Genomic DNA, 19756 nt, shown 5'->3' with positions numbered 1-19756 from the left:
CAGAACTGTGTCTAGCACACAGTAGGTGCTTTGGGGCTGATTATCTTGTTCTCCTTGTTTGTCACTCCTGCCTCTGTGCCTTTGCTCCTGTGGTTTCACTTATTTAAGTCCTTCACTTCCTCAAGGCCAGCGTGAGCTCATTGCCTCATTCACGAGAGCACTAACCCCACAGAACATCCCGTCCTGGGGTTTCAGTTTTCCTTGGGGATCGTGGTCAACCCGGCACTGAATATAGGGGTATCCAGTGTATTCAGTGATTCGTCTTTTTCATTTCATCTGGTCCCCTCCACAAACTTGCAGGGTCACCAGTGAAGGTTTATTGTTCCCATTTACATTGATTTTTTTGGTATTGATAAAGCTTTCCCTCCATTGATTTTTTTGAACTCTCCTGTCTTCTTTTATAAACCCCCTTTGCTTTTTTTTTTGTTGTTGTTTGCTTTTCTTAAAGTTCTTTATGGTGTTGTCTTGTGGGAGTGAAAGAGGCAAGTTGATGGTGAGGACTAGCTTAGATATAGTATAATTCCGGAATTCTGCTTCTCTGGAAAGTAACCAGGGATTGAACCGAGGTCTGCTGTGTTCAGGCAAGTGCCCTATCCACTGTACTCTTTCTCCAGCCCCACAATAAAGATTTTTTTGTGGGTTTTTTTATTATTATCTTTTTCACTTTTTGGGTCATACCTGGCAATATTCAAGGGTTACTTCTGGCTCTGCACTCAGAAATTACTCTTGACGGGGCTTGGGAAACTATATGGGATGCTGGAGATTGAACCTGGGCCAGCCACGTGTATGGCAAATACTCTACCCGCTGTACTATTGCTTTGGCCCCAGTAAAGATTAAAAAAAAAAAATTATAATTCACTAATTCCCCAGGTGCACTAGTACCCCTAGATAGAAACATATTCTATCTAAAAAAGCAATAAAGTGGGTGGTGAAGAGATGGGCTTGCCTTGCATATGGCTGAGCCTGGCTTAGACCCTGGAACTGCAGATGGTCCACATGGTGCTCTACGCCCCACCAGGAGTGAACTCTGAGCACGGAACCAGGAATAATTCCTGAGCACACCCGGGTGTGACCCAAATACCAGATGAAAAGAATAGATTTTAAACTAGGCTTCTACAGATGAATTCAGGCTTATGAATTAACCAGCAGCCTCTGTTTCTCAACCACTTTGTGAGACTTGGTCACTGTCACCCCATTGTTTATCGATTTGCTTGAGCAGGCATCAGTAATATCTCCATTGTGAGACTCATCATTACTGTTTTTGACATATCGAATACGCCATGGGTAGCTTGCTAGACTCTGCCGTGCGGGCAAGATACTCTCGGTAGCTTGCCAGGTTCTCCGAGAGGGGCAGAAGAATCAAACCTGGGTCAGCTTCATGCAAGGCAAACGCCCTACCCGCTGTGCTATTGCTCCAGCCCATGAGACTCGGTAAGAATAAGAAATAATAAACCATATATCAATTTATAGCAAAGATTTAACTGATGTAACATATAATAAAATAAATATGATGCATAATATAATTTTTGTTCTTTTTTGTTTTGAGGAAGAGGGTCACACCTTGCAGTGTTCAGGGATCATGCCTGCCTCGGGTTCAGGGGGCATGTGGGATGCTGGCTGTCAACCTGGATCGGATCAGCTGTGTGCAAGACCAGTGTCTTACTGCCTGTACTATCTCTCCAGCCCATATAATACATTTTTTCAGAAAAACTGAAATTGTAGAGCCAAGTGTGGAAATGAGACTATTGTGGCTGATCAGATGGGTTTTTTTCTTCTTTTTTTCTTTTTGGGTCACACCCGGCGATATACAGGGGTTATTCCTGGCTCTACACTCAGGAATTACTCCTGGTGGTGCTCGGGGAACTATATAAGATGCTGGAAATAGAACCTGGTTGGCAGCATACAAGGCAAACGCCATACCCGCTGTGCTATCGCTCCAGCCTCGATCAGATGGCTTTTGAAAAGAATCAGTTGTAGTAATAGTAGGACCTGTCTTTGTTTTCTAGCCTTTGGAAGACAGTGGAAAGATGAAAGACAGTGGAAAGTATGGACTTACTGGCCTAACAAGAGTTTCTGGTGGTCATTTTTGTTGAGAGGGGGATTTAGGCCACACCCTAAAAGTTACTTCTAACTCCACTGAGGGTTGCTCCCTGCAGGGTGGGGATGGAGGACATGTAGGGGTAGGGAGGACCATATCATGCTGAGGATCAATCCAGGGTCCACCTTCTGCAAGGCATGTGCATTTACCCCTGTACTGTCTTTCTGGCCTGTGGGTTGCCATTTTCCCCAGCATACTGTTCTATGCTGTACCAAATGTTGATGAAGTCATCCGTAGTCAGTACTCTATTGCATGCTATTATGGAGCTCTTTGATACCAGAAATTTCTCTAAGTTCTGGTCTTTCTAAGTGCTCTTCTGTAGCACTGTAGCACTGTCATCCCGTTGTTCATCGATTTGCTCAAGCAAAGTGAGCAGCAGTAACATCTCCATTGTGAGACTTGTTACTGTTTTTGGCATATTGAATACACCACAGGTAGCTTGCCAGGCTCTGCCGTGCAGGTGAAATACTCTCAGTAGCTTGCCGGGCTCTCTGAGGGGGCAGAGAAATTGAACCTGGGTCGGCTGTATACAAAGCAAACACCCTACCTGCTGTGCTATCGCTTCGTGGCCTATTGGCTAAGATCAAGTGTAGTACCTGTTGTCATTTTAAGTACTCATCTATTGCTCAAAAATTCATTTATTAAAAAAAAACAGGGCAATAACTTTTTTTTTCTTTTTGGATCATACCCAGCGATGCACAGGGATTACTCCTGCTCATGCACTCAGGAATTACTCCTGGCAGTTCTCAGGGGACCTTATGGGATGCTGGGAATCAAACCCAGGTTAGCTGCATGCAAGGCAAACTTCCTACCCGCTGTGCTATTGCTCCAGCCCCCAGGGTAGTACTTTAGCAGGAAAACTGTTTGCCCATAGGTCCTTTATCACTTTGAGAAGCAACTAAAATATAATCAGTGTTTATCAATTCTGAAAATCCTAATTTTGTGTAGCAAAGCAGTTAGTACATGCACTTTGGAGGGCCGAGTGAAATAACTGGCATCATAGAACAGGAAAGGGGTGGCATGCCTCTGAATGAGACCTAAAGAGTACTTCAGAAGACTTGAACTGGAATTTGAAAAATAAATCAAATTCTGACTGGAGACTTGGAGGTCAGAGGGCATGACCTAAATTGAAAGAAGAGCACAAAGCAAAACTGCAGAAGCTTGAAAGGGTCAGATCTATTTTTGTTTGTTTTGCTTTGTAGAGGTTAGCGATATGGCTAGAAATGTACGGACATGTGAATCTTGCTTTGCCTTTGTGGAGTTTTTCTTTCTTGTTTTGTACACTCCACTTACATTACCCTTTTCCAGGGCACCTCTTTCTCTTCCACGGGAATGACCTGGTGAGGTACTTGGAGAATCACTTTCTTATGCACATTAATGAGATTCAAAAATGTATTATTTATGGGGTTGCAAATCAGATTTTCCTGTACATGACTTCAAAATGATGTTTTCCAGGTTGAAAATATCCTCCTCCATGATCGAGGCCACTACGTCCTATGTGACTTTGGAAGTGCTACCAACAAGTTCCAGAATCCTCAGGCTGAAGGAGTGAATGCAGTGGAAGATGAAATTAAGAAGTAAGCTTTTCCTCCTCTGTTGGACTCTGTTCATTAGCAGACCTGCAGCATCACTGTCTACTGTGGACCAGAAGGGCAGACTGGGGAGACAGTTGGACAGTTATCCTCATCTCAGACCATCCTGTTAGAAATGGGCTGTTCAGTGTTAAGTGGAGGATAGGAAGGGACACTCAGAATCACTGATCAGCAAAGTGAAATGAAAGAATCTTAGAGTACCCTGGTAATGTCCAAGATTGATTATACATAGATAGTTTGATTTATGTCATGGTACCTTAAAAGCTGAGTGCTGCAACCCTGTGCACTGTGGTGTCTTTAAATAGGCTCACAGCCACTGTGACACTATTGTTACTCAGATGGACATGCCTTTTACTGAACCCTAAATTGCTGTGTATTCCTTCTTGCTCATAAGGAGCTCACCTGTGGTCTAGTGGAATTAATGGTGAGTAGGGCCATTGAAATCTCTCCGGAAATTGAATTGCTGACTTCCAAGAAAAAGAAGAATGCTTCTTTAAATTCTTGACTCCAGTAATTTTCTCCTATTGTCCAGAGTGTGGGATTTTTTGCCGACAGCAGCATTCAGTATTGTGACCAATAAATCAGAAGCCTGATGGGTGCCCTTCTATCCCGATGCTTCTCTCTGGTGCATCACCCCAGGCAACCAAGCCTGGTGCGGGCAGACTTCCCGCTGGTGCACAGCCCTGACGGATGCCTGAGCCACAGGCCTCTGGGCTCCGGAGGCACAGGCAGCACAAGTCATGTGCTTGGCGACAGCCAGCTACTCCTGTCTGAAACTGCCCTTATTTATACCACATTCTTTTCTGTCACCATCGTGAAGAGCAGGACTCTTGCGTGGTCTCTATTCTAATGGCAGAGAATACATCCATCTCCCAATGTATTCTACAGTGTCCAGTCCAGGATTACATCTCTGTTGAGCCACGCGGAAGTGAATTACTGGTTTTTAAAAAAGAAAAATAAGCAAAATACAATATCACTTAAAGAGAAGATTTTTGTGGTTTGAGGGCTCAAACGAGAAAGTTAATTGTAGAGTTTATGTAGTGCTGTGGTGTCCACACGCCCTTATGGCAGGAGGGTGCTGGTGTACCCCAGGTGTGCGTGATGCCAAGGACAGTTTTGCTCCTGACTTGCACTAATATCTCATACTCTCTTCCTGCATATTACTCCCAAGCAACTAGATTCTTTTAATTTCTAAAGAAAATTAGTTCTGCTGCCCCTCGTTTATAATTATAACATTGACATATATTTAATGTAAAATGAATCTCTTGATTGTAGATACACAACGCTGTCCTATCGCTCACCAGAAATGGTCAACCTGTACAGTGGCAAAGTCATCACTACGAAGGCAGACATTTGGGTAGGTGTCAACTAACCTATCCGCATCTCAGATCCCAGCCTCCTTAACGAGAAACTCCCAGTTTAATCCAGTGCAAACACAAGTGGCCACTGTACCATGTCATTATCTACTTATCCCTCAGGGTTATTCTTGACCAACCACTGCTTGAAGCATGTCAAAGAAAATTACCGTCAAGCTCTGTGGAAAATTATTCCGGTGACTGCCCATTGTTTAGGTGATTTTCACATGTTACTCATTTGTAAAACAGCTGAAATACTTGTTCTTTACTGGAGCACAGTTTGGTATTGATGTAGAGACAATGTAAATCAATAGCTAAATTGTGCTCTTGGTTCCAAGTTCAAGTTTCTAATAGGTTGATAGTACTTGTTTGTTTTTTATATCTCCTAAGAGTGTGGAATGATGCCACGATCTCTCAGACCCCTTTACAGTTAGAGCAGATAAACTACAAATAGCATTCTACTTTATTTTTTTTTTTTAGGCTCTTGGATGCTTGTTGTATAAATTGTGCTACTTCACTTTGCCATTTGGAGAGAGTCAGGTGGCAATTTGTGATGGAAACTTCACGATTCCTGATAACTCTCGATATTCCCAAGACATGCACTGCCTGATTAGTAAGTATTTCAAGTTTCTAGTCTATGTTTTTTTTTTTTAATTTTCCCATTTCTAATATCTGTGTATGAACTGGCAAATGAAGGAATCAGATCCCAGTAGTGAATAGGGTGAATGTAAAGATAAAGAAATCAGTTGATAGTGGTTGGTCATTTGAAGATAGTGAGCCACGTCTAGCTAGGGCAAGGGTCTTTTTGCTGGAACAAAAACCATTTCACACCTGAATCAGCCACTCAAGCCAAAATCTTGGTTGTCTTTTGAGCACTACAGTGCAGTTCTTTTCTCTTAAAGTCTTTCTGAAAGCTGTGCCACCAAAGGAGTCCAGCTGACTCATATCAAGTGATAAGAAATTCATCTCTGCAAAACTGGAAGCAACTTAAATTAAAATGATTGCAGTGCGTTGGCTGGAATGAATACATAATTAAGACTGTATAACTCTCTGGAAATAGGTTTTTCCTCTCATTTAGGTTAATCACTGGATTTGATAACAAGCATTTAAACTCAGTGCTTTGTTGAAAGTGTTTTTTGAAGAGTCCTTATTCTTTTGTATCATTGTAGCAAGCAAATGTACTAATGTTCATTACCCAGATGGTAGAATAAGTCATCATTGCACAAACGCTTTTACTAAGACTCTAAAGAAACAGACTTCTATCATCTTTTTGTATTGGCCAAGACATTGAGCACCCAAGTTTTAACCATTATGGATTATAAATCCAAAACGACCCAGTTTGGTTCTCAGTGGGGAGCAGGGGAGAAAATAGAAGCAGCAGGTGTGGTGTAGAATATCTGACATTTGTTGAGGTGTTACTTGTACCTCGTTTAATTCTCAAAATTCTTCCTCTAGTATTGGAAAACACACACTGAGACTGAAAATTGATGGGTACCATACGCAGGCTAACATAATTGCCAGTTCCATCAATCAACTCCATATATACATACTGTTTCTTTGGCCATACCCGCAGTGCTCAGGAGTCATAATTGCCAGTTCCATCAATCAACTCCATATATACATACTGTTTCTTTGGCCATACCCGCAGTGCTCAGGAGTCATTCCTGGTGGGGTTTGGGGGACTGTATGGGGTACCGAGCATTGAACCTGGATCGGCTGCGTGCAAGGCAATTGCCCTACCCGCTGTACTATCACTACGGCTCCTCATGTTTGTTTTTAAAAGGGGGAGGAAAGTATTTAAAAGAATGAAGTATGGCATGTAATTAATGATTTGTTTTTGGAGTTAAAACATATCTATCCTAGAATTGCAGCTATACAAATGAGATTAGAAAGAAATATGGCCAAAAAAATGGCCTAATTTAGGGCTAAAATGGTAGAATTATTATTATTATTATTATATTATTATTATTTGGTCATAAATGTTTTCTTCCTTTAACATGAGTTCAGCAAATTCATTTTAGATAAAACAACCTATGGTTCTAACACAGACATCTATTTCTATTTGCCGAGTCTGAAACTGTCATTCTAAACTGCAAGTCTAAAAATATATTGTCTTTGCCCTTCCCGTCTCTTTTACTCCCAATACAAGACTTCCCTCTCAGCTTTTCATTTTCTGTCAGTGACATCACCATTCACGACCAGGATTAGTGACATTTAAGGTCTTCTTTGGCAAGAGAGAGGAGTCATTCATGTACTGAGGAGCATTCATTTTTTTTCTTTGCCTTTTCTTCTGTTTCCTTTTCTCTGTCACCGTAGTACCTACTAAAGCCTAGATGATTGCATTGGCCACCTACTTTCCTGCTCTCTCTTCAGTCTATCTGGCACCTCTTTGCCCCAAAATTAAGCTTATAAAATATCACCTTATCCTTGTCCCTGCTCAGCCACCTTCTTGGGCCAGATTCTGAGTCTCCCTCAGGACCGAGATTCCTGGCACGGCATTTCAGAGCCTTTCTATTCTGGTTCTGTCCGCCCAGCCTGCCTTATTTCTCAGTTCTCTAACAACAGGGAAGCCTGTGCTCTGCCCTGTTTCGGGGCGGCAAGGCATTCTCTCGTCTTTCTCCAAGTCCCGTCTTGCTTAGGCTGTTCTCTCCCCTGAATTGTTTTCTTGGCTGCGCTAATTTTTTTTTCTGACTTCAAGAGAATTCTGCTTTCTCTAGGTCTCCACAAAGCTGCAACCTCATTGATCTTTTCCGAATTTCGGGTACAAACTAATCATTTGATTCCTTAAGTAGTAAATTGCCTTGCTTTGCTGTTTTACTATGTACCTATGTGTGTTTGTGTGTCTTCTGCAAGATTTTTTTCACCCAGCTTCAGAATAGACAGAAGTTTTAAATAGAAATGTGAAATGATCCTTAGTTTATAGTAAAGCCAGAGATGTATTTGTTACTATAAAATTTTTTAGATTGAAAAATAGCAAAAGAATAAATTCGTAGTTTGAGTTTTGTTTTTAATGGTTAAGAATAACTTTCTGGAGCCAGGGAGATAGCTCAAAGGACAGGGGCACCCCTGGTGCATATGGGATCTTTGGATTTGATCCAAAGATCTGAGTACTGAGTGGTCCCCCAAACTATTCTGGGCGTGACCTCAGAGTACTGATCGAGGAGTCGCCCCTTGTCACCACCTGCTGTGCCCTCAGACCACAGCCTCTTCCACAAAAGAAAGAATAATCTTTTATTTGGCAAGATGGTATAAACTAAGGAGGCTAGAAGATAAACCCTGTAACTTCTAAGCCCTAGACTATGAAGGTGGTGTAGAGGGTTTGCATCAGTGCTGTGCAATGCACAGTGTGTGTGATTCAAGTGTCTTTGTTCCAGTTTTTAAAACGTTGTTGCTTGAGGGCCATAGAGCTCAAAGGACTGAGTGTACAAGGCAAATTGTACTGAATTTTATGGGAAAATTAAATCACTAAAAATGTAAAAGTAAGAAATCTGATCACAGAGATATTATGCTTCCTATCTAATAGAATAACTGTCAGGGCATTATTAAATAAGTTTACACATTTGTTTTAGGATATATGTTGGAACCAGACCCCGACAAAAGGCCAGATATTTACCAGGTCTCCTACTTCTCATTTAAACTACTCAAGAAAGAATGCCCAGTTCCCAATGTACAGGTACGTGAAAGGGGCTTGTTAGAGGAAGTAAACATTCTCCATTTGTCATTTAGAATTTTTAAGGTTGTTAACCAGCTTTAGAATTTTTTTTTTTTTCTTTCTGGGTCACACCTGGCAATGCACAGGGGTCACTCCTGGCTCTGCACTCAGGAATCACTCCTGGCGGTGCTTGGGGTACCATATGGGATGCTAGGGATCGAACCTGGGTCATTCGCGTGCAAGGCAAACATCCGCTGTGCTATCGCTCCAGCCCCCAGCTTTAGAATTTTTAAGGGTGTTTGTGTCATAGGCTGTCCTTTCTCTAGGTTGAGGCACTCAAGTAAGGCCTACGCTGAAGCAGTTACTGCAGTGAGAACCCCATTTTCCCGTTGCATTTAATTCTAAAACATTATGGGAAACATATCAGAGACACGGGGTTGGACACTTTTGAGTGAAGACTCTCCCATCTAATGACCTAATTGGCACTGACCCTCATGCCTCTTAGATGAACCTGGATACTTTTCTGGGGTAAGGCCCAGGATTAGGCTCCGTATCCCTTTTCCCCTTTAATGCCGCAGAGCATTCTTGATTTTGCTTCTTCTGTTGTCCATCAGTAACTCACACACCTTCTCTTAAATCTCCCACTAACACATGTTAGAGCATCAAAATGTTTCTACACTTTTCACTAAACTCTACGTGCACAATTTTCAGAACATAATAGAAATGCTCTTTTTTTATAGCCGGCATGTTTTTATAGCCTGTCGTGGCATGACCCAGCTCTCTTATGTGTTTTTGTAATAAATACTATGTTCAGAGTTGGAGTTTTTTAACTAGGTTTGTCCAGCATTGAACTTTGGATGCCACCGTTCCAGGACCTGAAGTCCTGATAAATAACACACCCCTTCCACTCCCACATTTGGAATCAGCAGGAAGGATTCCGAGGGAGCTCAGAATATTGCCTTTATTGCTGATCATGTTGAGGGAGAGAACGGAGCCTGAGTAGTCAGGCTCCCTTACTATTAGACTTGCCTAGCTAGCTGGGCACTGGGTGTCTGATTCCTAAGAGAGAAGCTTCCCCCGAAGGAAGGAGCGTAATGACAGACCAGACAAGCTCACTTGTTTCTCCTGGTCTTATCAGTCAGATAGGTTACCTTTTATCCCATCCAGGGAAAAGAATGCTTAAAGGGTGTGAAAGGAGCTAGGAGGAATTTTCCAGCAGAACCGCACCCCTGACCCCCAACCTGGAAGCACGAAGGAAATGGGAGATCCCTTCTGAAAGTCCATTTTATTAGTGGTATTTCATTTATCAGGCTCCCCAGATCCAAAAACACAACTTCTGGATGATAACCTAACATGGCTGTGTTTTCTTTGGCTGCCCCACTTACCCAATAGAGAGTTCAGTACTGTGATTTTTAATTGGTAGCATTCAGAGAGGTAACCAGTAGCTAGAAGCGAATAGTCCCACTCTCAGCGTCATTTGATATCTTGCTCTCAGTGGTCTGGTGATGGACAGCCATTGTCCCCCAAGGCGTGGCGTCAGGTGGATGGCGGATGCTGGGGAGCCAATGTGGAGGAGCGCTGCTTGGTTTGTGGGCTGTGTCACATCTCACCTGCTGAGGTGCTGACCCAGCAACCAGGCGCAGCGTGGCTATTGGATTTCTCCCCGATTTTCACTTGAAGATGAAACATACCCTGGCTGGGCACACTGGTCAGCTCTGGATCTTCTCTGAGATCTAGCCGAGAGCTGGAATAGCGGCAGAGATTGCAGATGTCTCTTCTCCTTTCTTTCCCAACATCACTGCCACAGGTCCTAAGGAAGGAAGGATGCCGGGATTGAGCGGAGAGACTGTCACTGGTTATGGGAGGAGGCTGAGAGGACGAGAGAGCGTGCCTTCTCAGGCTGCTCTTTCCCACTCTCAGTTCTTCCCCTACCCCTGGGGTTGAGTCCAGTGTGACGCGCTTTGGTTAACATATCTCTGGGCCTGGAAGATACTCCTGAAGCCCCCAGTGTCTGTTTCCATCAGAGCAATCATGCTAGTTAGTCTTTGTAAATGAGATTTGTAATGTTCGTTTTTTGTTTGTTTGTTTGTTTTTAAACAAAACAACTTTCTTTCCATCCTCTAGAACTCTCCCATTCCTGCAAAGCTTCCTGAACCTGTGAAAGCCAGTGAGGCAGCTGCAAAAAAAACCCAGCCAAAGGCCAGGTAAGACGGGCCAGAGAGAGCATACGTCCTGTCCTGGTCGCCTGAGTAACAAGCGAGAGTGACTTGTGTTTCTTGATCCCGAAAGAGCCGTGACCAGAGGCTGCGCAGGAAAGGAAAGCAAGCTCTCTTTGGGAGTGGAAGGAGGACTGGAATGAAACGCAGTGATCTGCATTTGAAAGAGTCAAGAATTCCACAGCTGCTTCCTTTGCTTGGGAGCAGGTGCAGGGACATTCAGAGAGGAAGCTACGGCAGACTTTCAATTGGCCTGAACATGTGGCTTGGCTTTCCTTTAGCCTCCCTCACCACCCAGGCCTCCACCTCACTTTCGTTCTTACTTTCCATAACTTGAACCCACAGTAGGAAAGTAGGGGTCAAAGTACTGAGTCCACAAAGTAATAAACAGCCTTCCGTGGTTGACCTTAACCAGTCAGACTGTTTGGCTTCCAAGGGTCTTCCACGAAGACCTGGGCCCCTCAGGAAGCAGATGCCCAAGAGAGAATGAGAGAAGTTAGCGTTGTGTTGAGGAAACTTCTCTGTGAGAGAAAAGAAAAATAAAGAGGAACTAGGGAGAGTTGGGAAGCCATAGGCCATGAGTAAATCTGACCCTCAGCAAAGGGAAGAGAGGGTTGGGTGGAGTGACCTAGAAACTCCAACGGGCAGGAGAGATGGTACTGGGAGTAAGACCCCTTCCTTGCATGTGGCTGCCTAGGCAGTATGAATTCCTGTCATCAGGGGCTGATCCTCAGCACAGAGAGGAGTAGCCAGAGAACAATGCCGGGGGCGGGGGTGGGGAAGGTGAGGGGAGGGGGGAGAGAAAGGGGAGAGAGAGAAGGAAGGAAGGGAGAGAGAGAGGGAGGGAGGGAGGGAGGGAGGGAAAGAAAAGTCAATGAATCTCCCTGTAGCTGGTATGTGAGCACTAGGAGCCACTGGGGAGTGTGGCCACCGGGTGAGCACGGCCTTGGGCTTCGGGGACACAGGGCTGAGGTGCTGGATCTTTCTTACTCTTTGTAGTAGAAAGTCTCCCCCTGGCACTTCCTCACGCCTGCCAAGCCTTCCAGCTGGCAGCTTCTGCAGGTAGTTCAAGAGATACGCATACCCCATTTCTACCACACTCCCATGGCAAGGAAAAGTTAGCAGCAAATATCATAGTATCCTAGATGAGAATGTGTAAATTTTAACACAACAGTATATTTCATTTTTTTTAATAAAAAATAGAGTTATTCCAGATGCATCTTTAAAGTAATAAGACTTTGGTTTTAGGGGCTAGAGTGATAGTGCAGCAGATAAAACTATCCTGGGTTTGTTCTCCAACACCTTTTATGGTCCCCCGAGTCCCACTAGGAGTGGTCCTTGAACACAGGCCAGGAGTAAGCATAAGCCCTGAGCACCACTGGTTGTGGTCCGTCCGTGTGTGTGTGTGTGTGTGTGTGTGTGTGTGTATGTGAGAGAGAGAGAGTGTGTGTGTGTATGTGTATGCATTGGCTTTTAACACACTTAACCTGGATCCATCTTCCTTTGTAGTAGTTTGACTTAGTGCTTCTATTTCCCATGCTCACCTCTGGGGGATGATTTAATTAGCTTAGTCTTTTGGGGTGACCATCTTGTTTGGGTTTTTTGTTGTTGTTTGTTTCATATTTTGGGCCATACCTAGTTATAATCAGGGTTATTCCTTACTCTGGAATCAGGAATCACTCTGGGTGGTACTGAGGGAAGAATATTAGATTCTGGGGATTATGGGCCAGCTGCATGCAAGGCAAGTACCCTGCCTGCTGTGCCAAAGTTTATAACCATCTTGAACTGGACCAAGACATGGTCTATATAGCGACCAAGCAAGAACTCCTATCCCCATTTCCACAAGGCATATGCATTTTAAAATTATTATTATTTTGCATACACATTTTTTTAATTTAGGGAAAAAAAACAAAAAATAAAAGATGATGTTTGAGCTATACTCTGTTATGTTACATGGAGTAAATAATATTCAAAGACAAATGTGAACATCAGATATGCCAGTGAAACTGTTACAGACTTGAGTGCCCAGACTCCTAGTTTGCCTGGACTTCAGTATTGCTGTGAGATCATACTGACCTTCCAACAAGTTGGATCCAGTTTGTCCTGTCTGTAATTTTAACCATTTCATTTGCATCATCACATTTGTTCCACGATTCTAAGATGTCTGTTTTTCCTTCAATTATATATATATATATGTTTTATTCCATTTTTTTATTTTGGAAGGCTGCTTCTAGTAGTTCTTGGGGTCCCGGGGCCTCTCCAGCAAGGCCATGCTCAGGCCAGCTGTGTTCAGGGCACTATGCAGTGCCAAGATTGAGCCCAGAGCTTTCGCCTGCAAGACTCATGCTCTAGCCCTTGAGCCAAGTCTCCAGCCCTTAATTCTTTGCTGGCTTGTTCACTTTGTTTTGGGGCCATACCTGGCAGTGCTTAAGGCTTACTCCTGGCAGTGTAGTTCAGTGATCACTCCATCTGCGGTGCCGGATTAAACCTGGGGGTGTTGCATACAAAGCAAGCACCTTAACCTCTGTACTATTGCTATGGTCCATTTTATTTTGGGGGTTTTAATTTTGGCTTTTCTGTCAGACTCAGTGATGCTCAGGATTTACTCCTGGCTCTGCACTCAAGAATTATTCCTGGCAGTATTTGGGGGACCATATGGGATGCCGGGGATTGAACCTGAGTCAGCCACGTGTATCGCAAACATCCTACCCACTGTACTATCACTCTGACCCCTGGTCCCCTTTATTTCTAAAGGAATTTCTATGAATTAAGGTATCATATGTATCAGATACCGTGCTAGGAATGTTACATACTGAAGATCACTTTTTTCCCCCTTAACACAAGCCAAAGAAGTTATTCTCATTTCACCTAGGAGAAAAGTGAGACTTAGAATTCAAGTAAGTTGCTCCAAGTTAGTTAACCAAGTTAGTTGGAACCAGGACTCGAGTGTCCACTCCCTTATCTTCTCTGCACACTAAGTGATTTGTCCAAGATCATACAAATAGGACAAGTAAGGGCCAGCTCTCCTGTCTTTAAAGCTCAGAATTTTCTTATGGCTAATTGAGGTTCACGCAGACAAACATTCCAAGCACTCTCTAGTCTGCGTAGTGGTGCTTCAGTCAGTCATAGATGCCTTTGACATTTATATTTGTTTTCTGAAGTCGGTCTTGTTTTCTTCACTGTGCGCACAGGGGAGACAAGGCTTTTAAAAAGAGGCAGTGTGGTGTAACTAGTTTATTCACGGAAGCCAGATCTCAATGTCTAGTTGAGCCCCAAATCCTGTTGCTTCTAAAATGCTACTTTGGGTGCCAGAGAAATAGTACAGGGTAAGTAAGGTACTTGGCCTTGCACATAGCCAACCCAGGTTTGATTCCTGGCATCCCATATAATTTCCCAGAATTATCAGGAGTGATTCCTGAGTGCAGAGCCAGGAGTAAATCCTGAGCCCTGCCAGGTGTGGCCCCAAACCCCCAAATTAAATCACTGTCACTGTCATCCCATTGCTCATCGGTTTGCTCGAGCAAGCACTAGTAATGTCTCCATTATGAGACTTGTTGTTACTATTTTTGTCATATTGAATATGCCACGGGGAGCTTGCCAGGCTCTGTCGTGCGGGCGAGATACTCTCAGTAGTTTGCCGGGATCTCTGAGAGAGGCGGAGGAATCGAACCCTGGTCAGCCATGTGCAAGGCGAACGCCCTACCCTCTGCGCTATTGCTCCAGCCCCCAAATTAAATAAAATTTTATTTTTTTTATTCTTAACTGGACTTTTTTTTTTTACTTCTTTTTTTAAGAAAAATTTTATTTTATCACCATGTGGAAAGTTACAGAGTTCTCAGTTTTATGTCTTAGTTATACAATATTCAAACACCATCCCTTCACCAGTGCCCATATTCCACCACCAAAATCCCCAGTATACCCCCCGCCCCGTCCCCCCACCCCCCACTGTATAACTGATGAATTTCACTTCATTTTCTCTTTACCTTGATTACGTTCCATATTTCAACACAAAACTCACTATTGTTGTGGGAGTTTCCCCCCAAAAAAGACAGCCCTACTAAGGAAGCATTTGATAATTAGTTTTCCATTAAAAGATTGTATGTTTTCAGTTTTTAGAAAAGGTCTAATGCGGCCTCGAGGTTCGGATGTGTCCCAGTCCCACATCCCAGAGCCGTGTTAGTTGCTGCTCACTGTTGCCAGGGCTCCATCTGGAGAAGGTGTGCTGGCTGCACCTCCTCCGTCCAGATCCCCAGTGTTGCTGGCCCCAGTTCGGGTCTGAAGCATTCTCCGGCCGCGTTGCTCACCAGAATGCCTGGCTGCCTCTCTGTTGAATGTGGCAAGATGGCCCAAATTAAATAAAATTTTAAAAATAAAATAAAATGCTGGTCTTCAGGACTGTTTGCATCATTTTGTGCTTTGTGTAGGCTGATTTTCTAAAGAAGTCTGTTGCTTTCCTCATCCATGACTTTTACAGTTTTCTCCACTTTACTAATAACTTTCTCATTTCCCAGCCCTTCTCCCTTCCCCAGGTTGTAGCCCGCCCCAAACGTGGCAGCTTTTAAATTATGAGTCCTTTACCCAGACCCAGAGCATTCTTCTCAGGGTGCCTTGTGGAAAACCTCAGAGTTCACAGTGGACATCCCTTGGTTGCAGCCATTGCCCCACTTCCTCTTTTATATTCTATGGCTTCTGTGCCAGACATACCATGGACATATTCATGATGCCAGATTCTTCTGGTCATGACCTCAGCTACACTCCCCACAGTACATTTTCGAAGGATACTCCGATCTGATATGTAAAGTAGCACATGGCCTGAACGGCTCTAAATGAGTGAAGTTACACCTGGTTTTAGTGCCATCAGCAGATCCTGCTTGTTTATGTAGAGCAAACAGACCACACACTGGTCCTCTCTGTTATTAATTTCTATTCAATCTGGCTATGGGTGTTAGAAAGTTCAAAATGACAATGACTCACTAAGGTAGAGTTTTGCTGCATGTTCAGTGACAGCTGAAAGAAGCTGTGCTATGTATACACGATGGAATACTGTACCGTAAAAGATGAAATCATGCAGATTTCCCTATAAATTGGATGGGATTGTAGGACATAAGTACTGCTAAAAAAATACATGAAAATGTATGTGTCCATGGAGCCTTTATTTGTAACATCTATTGGTAAATAATATCCTGCAGAACATTCTCTGGGAATTATCAGATAAGTGAATCTGGAAAGTTTGCAAGGGCATGGAGGGAGAAAGACAACCATTCTGTCTCGCCTCTCCCCTGTTTTCCATCCTTTAACATTCATATTTTCTGTTTCTTCTCCTTTCGTAGGTTGACAGATCCCATTCCCACCACGGAGACTTCCATCGCGCCCCGTCAGAGGCCTAAGGCCGGGCAGACTCAGCCAAACCCAGGAATCCTTCCCATACAGCCTGCCCTGACACCTCGGAAGAGGGCCACGGTTCAGCCCCCACCGCAGGCTACAGGTCAGTCACTGGGCTGGTTTGGGACTGGTTACATCTCTCTGTCATCCTGGGTGGTTTCCAAGACCTGCAGATCCTGCTTTTGCTTCAGGGATCAAATCCAGAGGCTCAGCAGATAATGGCTTTCCCTGAGGTCCTGGAGGGGAGCTGCCTCTCGTGGCTGACGAAAGCGGGTACCTCTCAGTGAGTTCTGGGGTTGGCCAAGGCCATAGAGGCCTGTGTTTTTATTTTTTCTTATCTTGACCTGGTTTGGTGGCTTGGCCCATGCATTTCATATTAACCTCTTTACTTACCCTTATCTTGAAAGAATTGAGACTCACCCCTTTTGGCACAGAAATTGTTTCCTTTTTTCCTTTTGGGTAGGGGCCATTGCTGGTGATGCTTAGCCTGTTGGTGAACACAGGACAGTTCAGTGCTCAGCGGCCAGAAGGACTGTACCCAGTGGTGCTCCGGGGCCACGCGGTTACCAGGGATGTGCTAGGCATGTGCCCTGTCATGTAGGCAGTCTTCCAGGCCCGGGGACTTTGTTCTTTCATAATTCCCCCTTAAAGGGTCCATCATCACGTTGTCTGGGTATTCTGTTTCGAATGAGAGGATTGTGTTTAGCTTCTTAAAGTGCGTAGATCAAAATTGTTGATTAGTTAGGCTGGAGAGATGGTGCAGTGGCACTATCTCCTGCCTTCATGTGGCCAACTTGGGTTCGATCCCTGATATCCCATATGGTCCCCAAGCACCACCAGGAGTAATTCCTGAGTGCAGAGCTAAGAGTAACCCCTGAGCATCACTGGATATGGCCCCAAAGAGAAAGAGGAAGAGAGAGACAGAGAGAGAGAGACAGAGACAGAGACAGAGAGAGAGACAGAGACAGAGAAAAACTAAATTAGCGAGTAGGTAAATTCAGCCATTCACTACCAATATGTTGTTTCTGAGTACACTTGGTGGCTAACTCCTTACAGCCAGACATCCAGGCTGGAGTTCTGTGACTTATACATAAACCGTGAAAGAACGCCTTTGTCCTGCAATATGCTTCGTAGTACAGGGATGTTATTCAGTGGCATCAGAGACCCATTCTATGCAAATACTCTGGATGCTGACTTAAGTAATTTGACTTAAATTGGATGGTGATCATTGGACTAAGTTGGTTGGTAAATCAGTGAAGATTTTTGAAAGAGGCAAGAATTAAAACACTTTTTTTTTTTTAATGATGAAGGGGCCGCTCAGCTAATACTCAGGGGGCCCTTGAGGCCATTCTCAAATACTCCACCTGACTCTGCAGGCATGATTGTTCAGTGCCTTACCCTGGCAATGCAGTCCGGGGGGGGGGGGGGGGGTGTCACCAAGCTGCCGCCTGCCAGTGCTCCGGGGGCCATGCAGTGCCAAACATCAGTCTAAGCCCCAGCTGCATGCAAGACCTGGTACTCCCCAACCCTTTGAGCTCTCCCCCCAGTCCTGAAGCCTTTTTGAAAATAAATAAACAAATAAAAACACATTAGCAAGAAGAAAGCTGTGGGGTGGAAACATCCCAAATACGGTGGTGGGAAGGTGTAATGGTGGTGGGATTGGTGTTTGAACATTAAATGTAATCAAATATTGTGAAATGCCTTATCAAATAAAAAATTTTGAAGAAGAAGAAGAAGAAAGCCGTTTCCAGGTACAAAGGCAGGAATTCCTGGATCCTGGGGTTACAGAGCCACGTCTTTGCCCCTTTGCATTGCTCTGGCAGTCAGGGGGCATCTTTATCTGGAAAAGCCTCGAGCCCTGACGGGACATGTGTTCTCTCTGCAGGATCCAGCACTCAGCCTGGCCTTCTACCCAGTGTCCCTCCCTCGAAAACACAGCCCCCTGCCAGCCAGCCTCAGCCCAAGCAGCCGCAGGCCCCGCCCGCTCCGCAGCCTCAGCCGCCACCCTCCTCGCAGGCCCAGGGTCTGCCCGCGCAGGCCCAGGCCACTCCCCAGCACCAGCAGCAACTCTTCCTCAAGCAGCAGCAGCCACAGCCGCAGCCCCAGCAGCCCCAGCAGCCACCGGCCCAGCAGCCACAGGCCCAGCAGCCGGCCAGCACCTTCTACCAGCAGCCGCCGCAAGCCCAGGCCCAGCAGGTGGGTGGTGAGGCAGGGCCCGAGCGGCACCCGGCTGCCTCAGGCAGCTCTGGCAGGGCAGAGCCAACCCTGCCACACCACACCGTTAGCACAGGGCGGAGTCCTGGGAAATCTTTCCTCTTGATATTTTTGGCAGGGGGAGAAGGGCAGACCCACCAGTATGGGGGGAGCGGTGGGGGTGTCACTGCTCCACGCAGGGATTGTGTGTTCCTGGGATCACACTTGGGATCCCTCACCCCAGCCGTGCACCCTGGCCTATTGGGTCATCAGCCCGGCCCAGCCTTGGGGACTCTCAGCAGACTGAGGAATCTCAGTGTGGGGGAGGAACATTTTTTTTCTTTTTTTCTTTTTGGGTCACACCTGGCCACCTGGCAATGCACAGGGGTTACTCCTGGCTCTGCACTCAGGAATTACCCCTGGCGGTGCTCAGGTGACCATATGGGATGCTGGGAATTGAACCCGGGTCAACCGCATGCAAGGCAAATGCCCTACCCGCTATGCTATCGCTCCAGCCACTATATATTTTTTTAAATTATTTTTCCCTCCTTTTTAGTGATTCACCGTGAGATACAGTCACAAAGCTTTTATGTTTGAGCTTCGGTCATACAATCATCAAACACCCATCCCTTTACCAGTGCACATTTTCCACCACAAAATCCCCAGTATTCCCCTCCTCCCCACCCCAGTTCCAACCCTTCCCCTGCCTGTGTGGCAGTTTCCCCCATACTCTCTCTCTACTTTGGCTGTCACTGTCACTGTTCTCCCGTTGCTCATCGATTTTGCTCGAGCAGGCACCAGTAACTTCATTCGATATTTTGACACCAGTCCCATCACCACTCAAACCTGCTGAAAAGGCAGTGCTAGAGGATTTGTTTTGTATTGCTTGTTATGGATAGAGTACAATGTCCAGGACATTCTGCGGCGCTCTCTTTCAGGAACTTTGGAACTTTTTTTTTTTTTAAGCTATTTTCTTCTTCTTTTTCTCCTAACATCAGTACGACACCATTATCTTACTGAGACAAAATAGTGATTCGTTATCCAATAGTCAGTAGTGTTTAACTCTTTCTGATCTCTCATAATTTAAGTTGACTTGTTTGAATTGGGGTCCTGACATGGTCCACATATAGTATTGTGTTCTATTTACTATTTTGGGTGGTTTATTTTCCCTAGTAATTTTCCTTGTATTTTCATTCATTCATCAATCTTTTATACTTGGTTGGACCGAGAACATACTCATTTGATAATTATTGATCTTTTAACTTTCC

General features: G+C 44.7%; 1 protein-coding gene and 1 pseudogene across 1 annotated transcript in view; both read left to right on the top strand.

Annotated features, from left to right (window-relative positions):
* The window catches only part of AAK1 (AP2 associated kinase 1), a 164713-nt gene that overhangs the window by 103975 nt on the left and 40982 nt on the right, over positions 1–19756 (top strand). The window contains exons 6-12 of the mRNA XM_055120573.1: positions 3554–3675; positions 4966–5047; positions 5526–5658; positions 8615–8718; positions 10822–10901; positions 16244–16398; positions 18181–18491. Of these exons, the coding sequence (XP_054976548.1) occupies positions 3554–3675; positions 4966–5047; positions 5526–5658; positions 8615–8718; positions 10822–10901; positions 16244–16398; positions 18181–18491 (987 nt within the window). The remainder of the gene's footprint in view (positions 1–3553; positions 3676–4965; positions 5048–5525; positions 5659–8614; positions 8719–10821; positions 10902–16243; positions 16399–18180; positions 18492–19756) is intronic.
* On the top strand, positions 2656–2858 carry LOC129400292 (U2 spliceosomal RNA; annotated as a pseudogene).

This window comes from Sorex araneus, chromosome X (genome assembly GCF_027595985.1).
Source record: "Sorex araneus isolate mSorAra2 chromosome X, mSorAra2.pri, whole genome shotgun sequence".
In the NCBI taxonomy this organism is placed as follows: domain Eukaryota; kingdom Metazoa; phylum Chordata; class Mammalia; order Eulipotyphla; family Soricidae; genus Sorex; species Sorex araneus.
The sequence above is the reverse complement of the archived record's forward strand: the minus strand, read 5'-3'. Positions and strand labels throughout refer to the sequence as shown.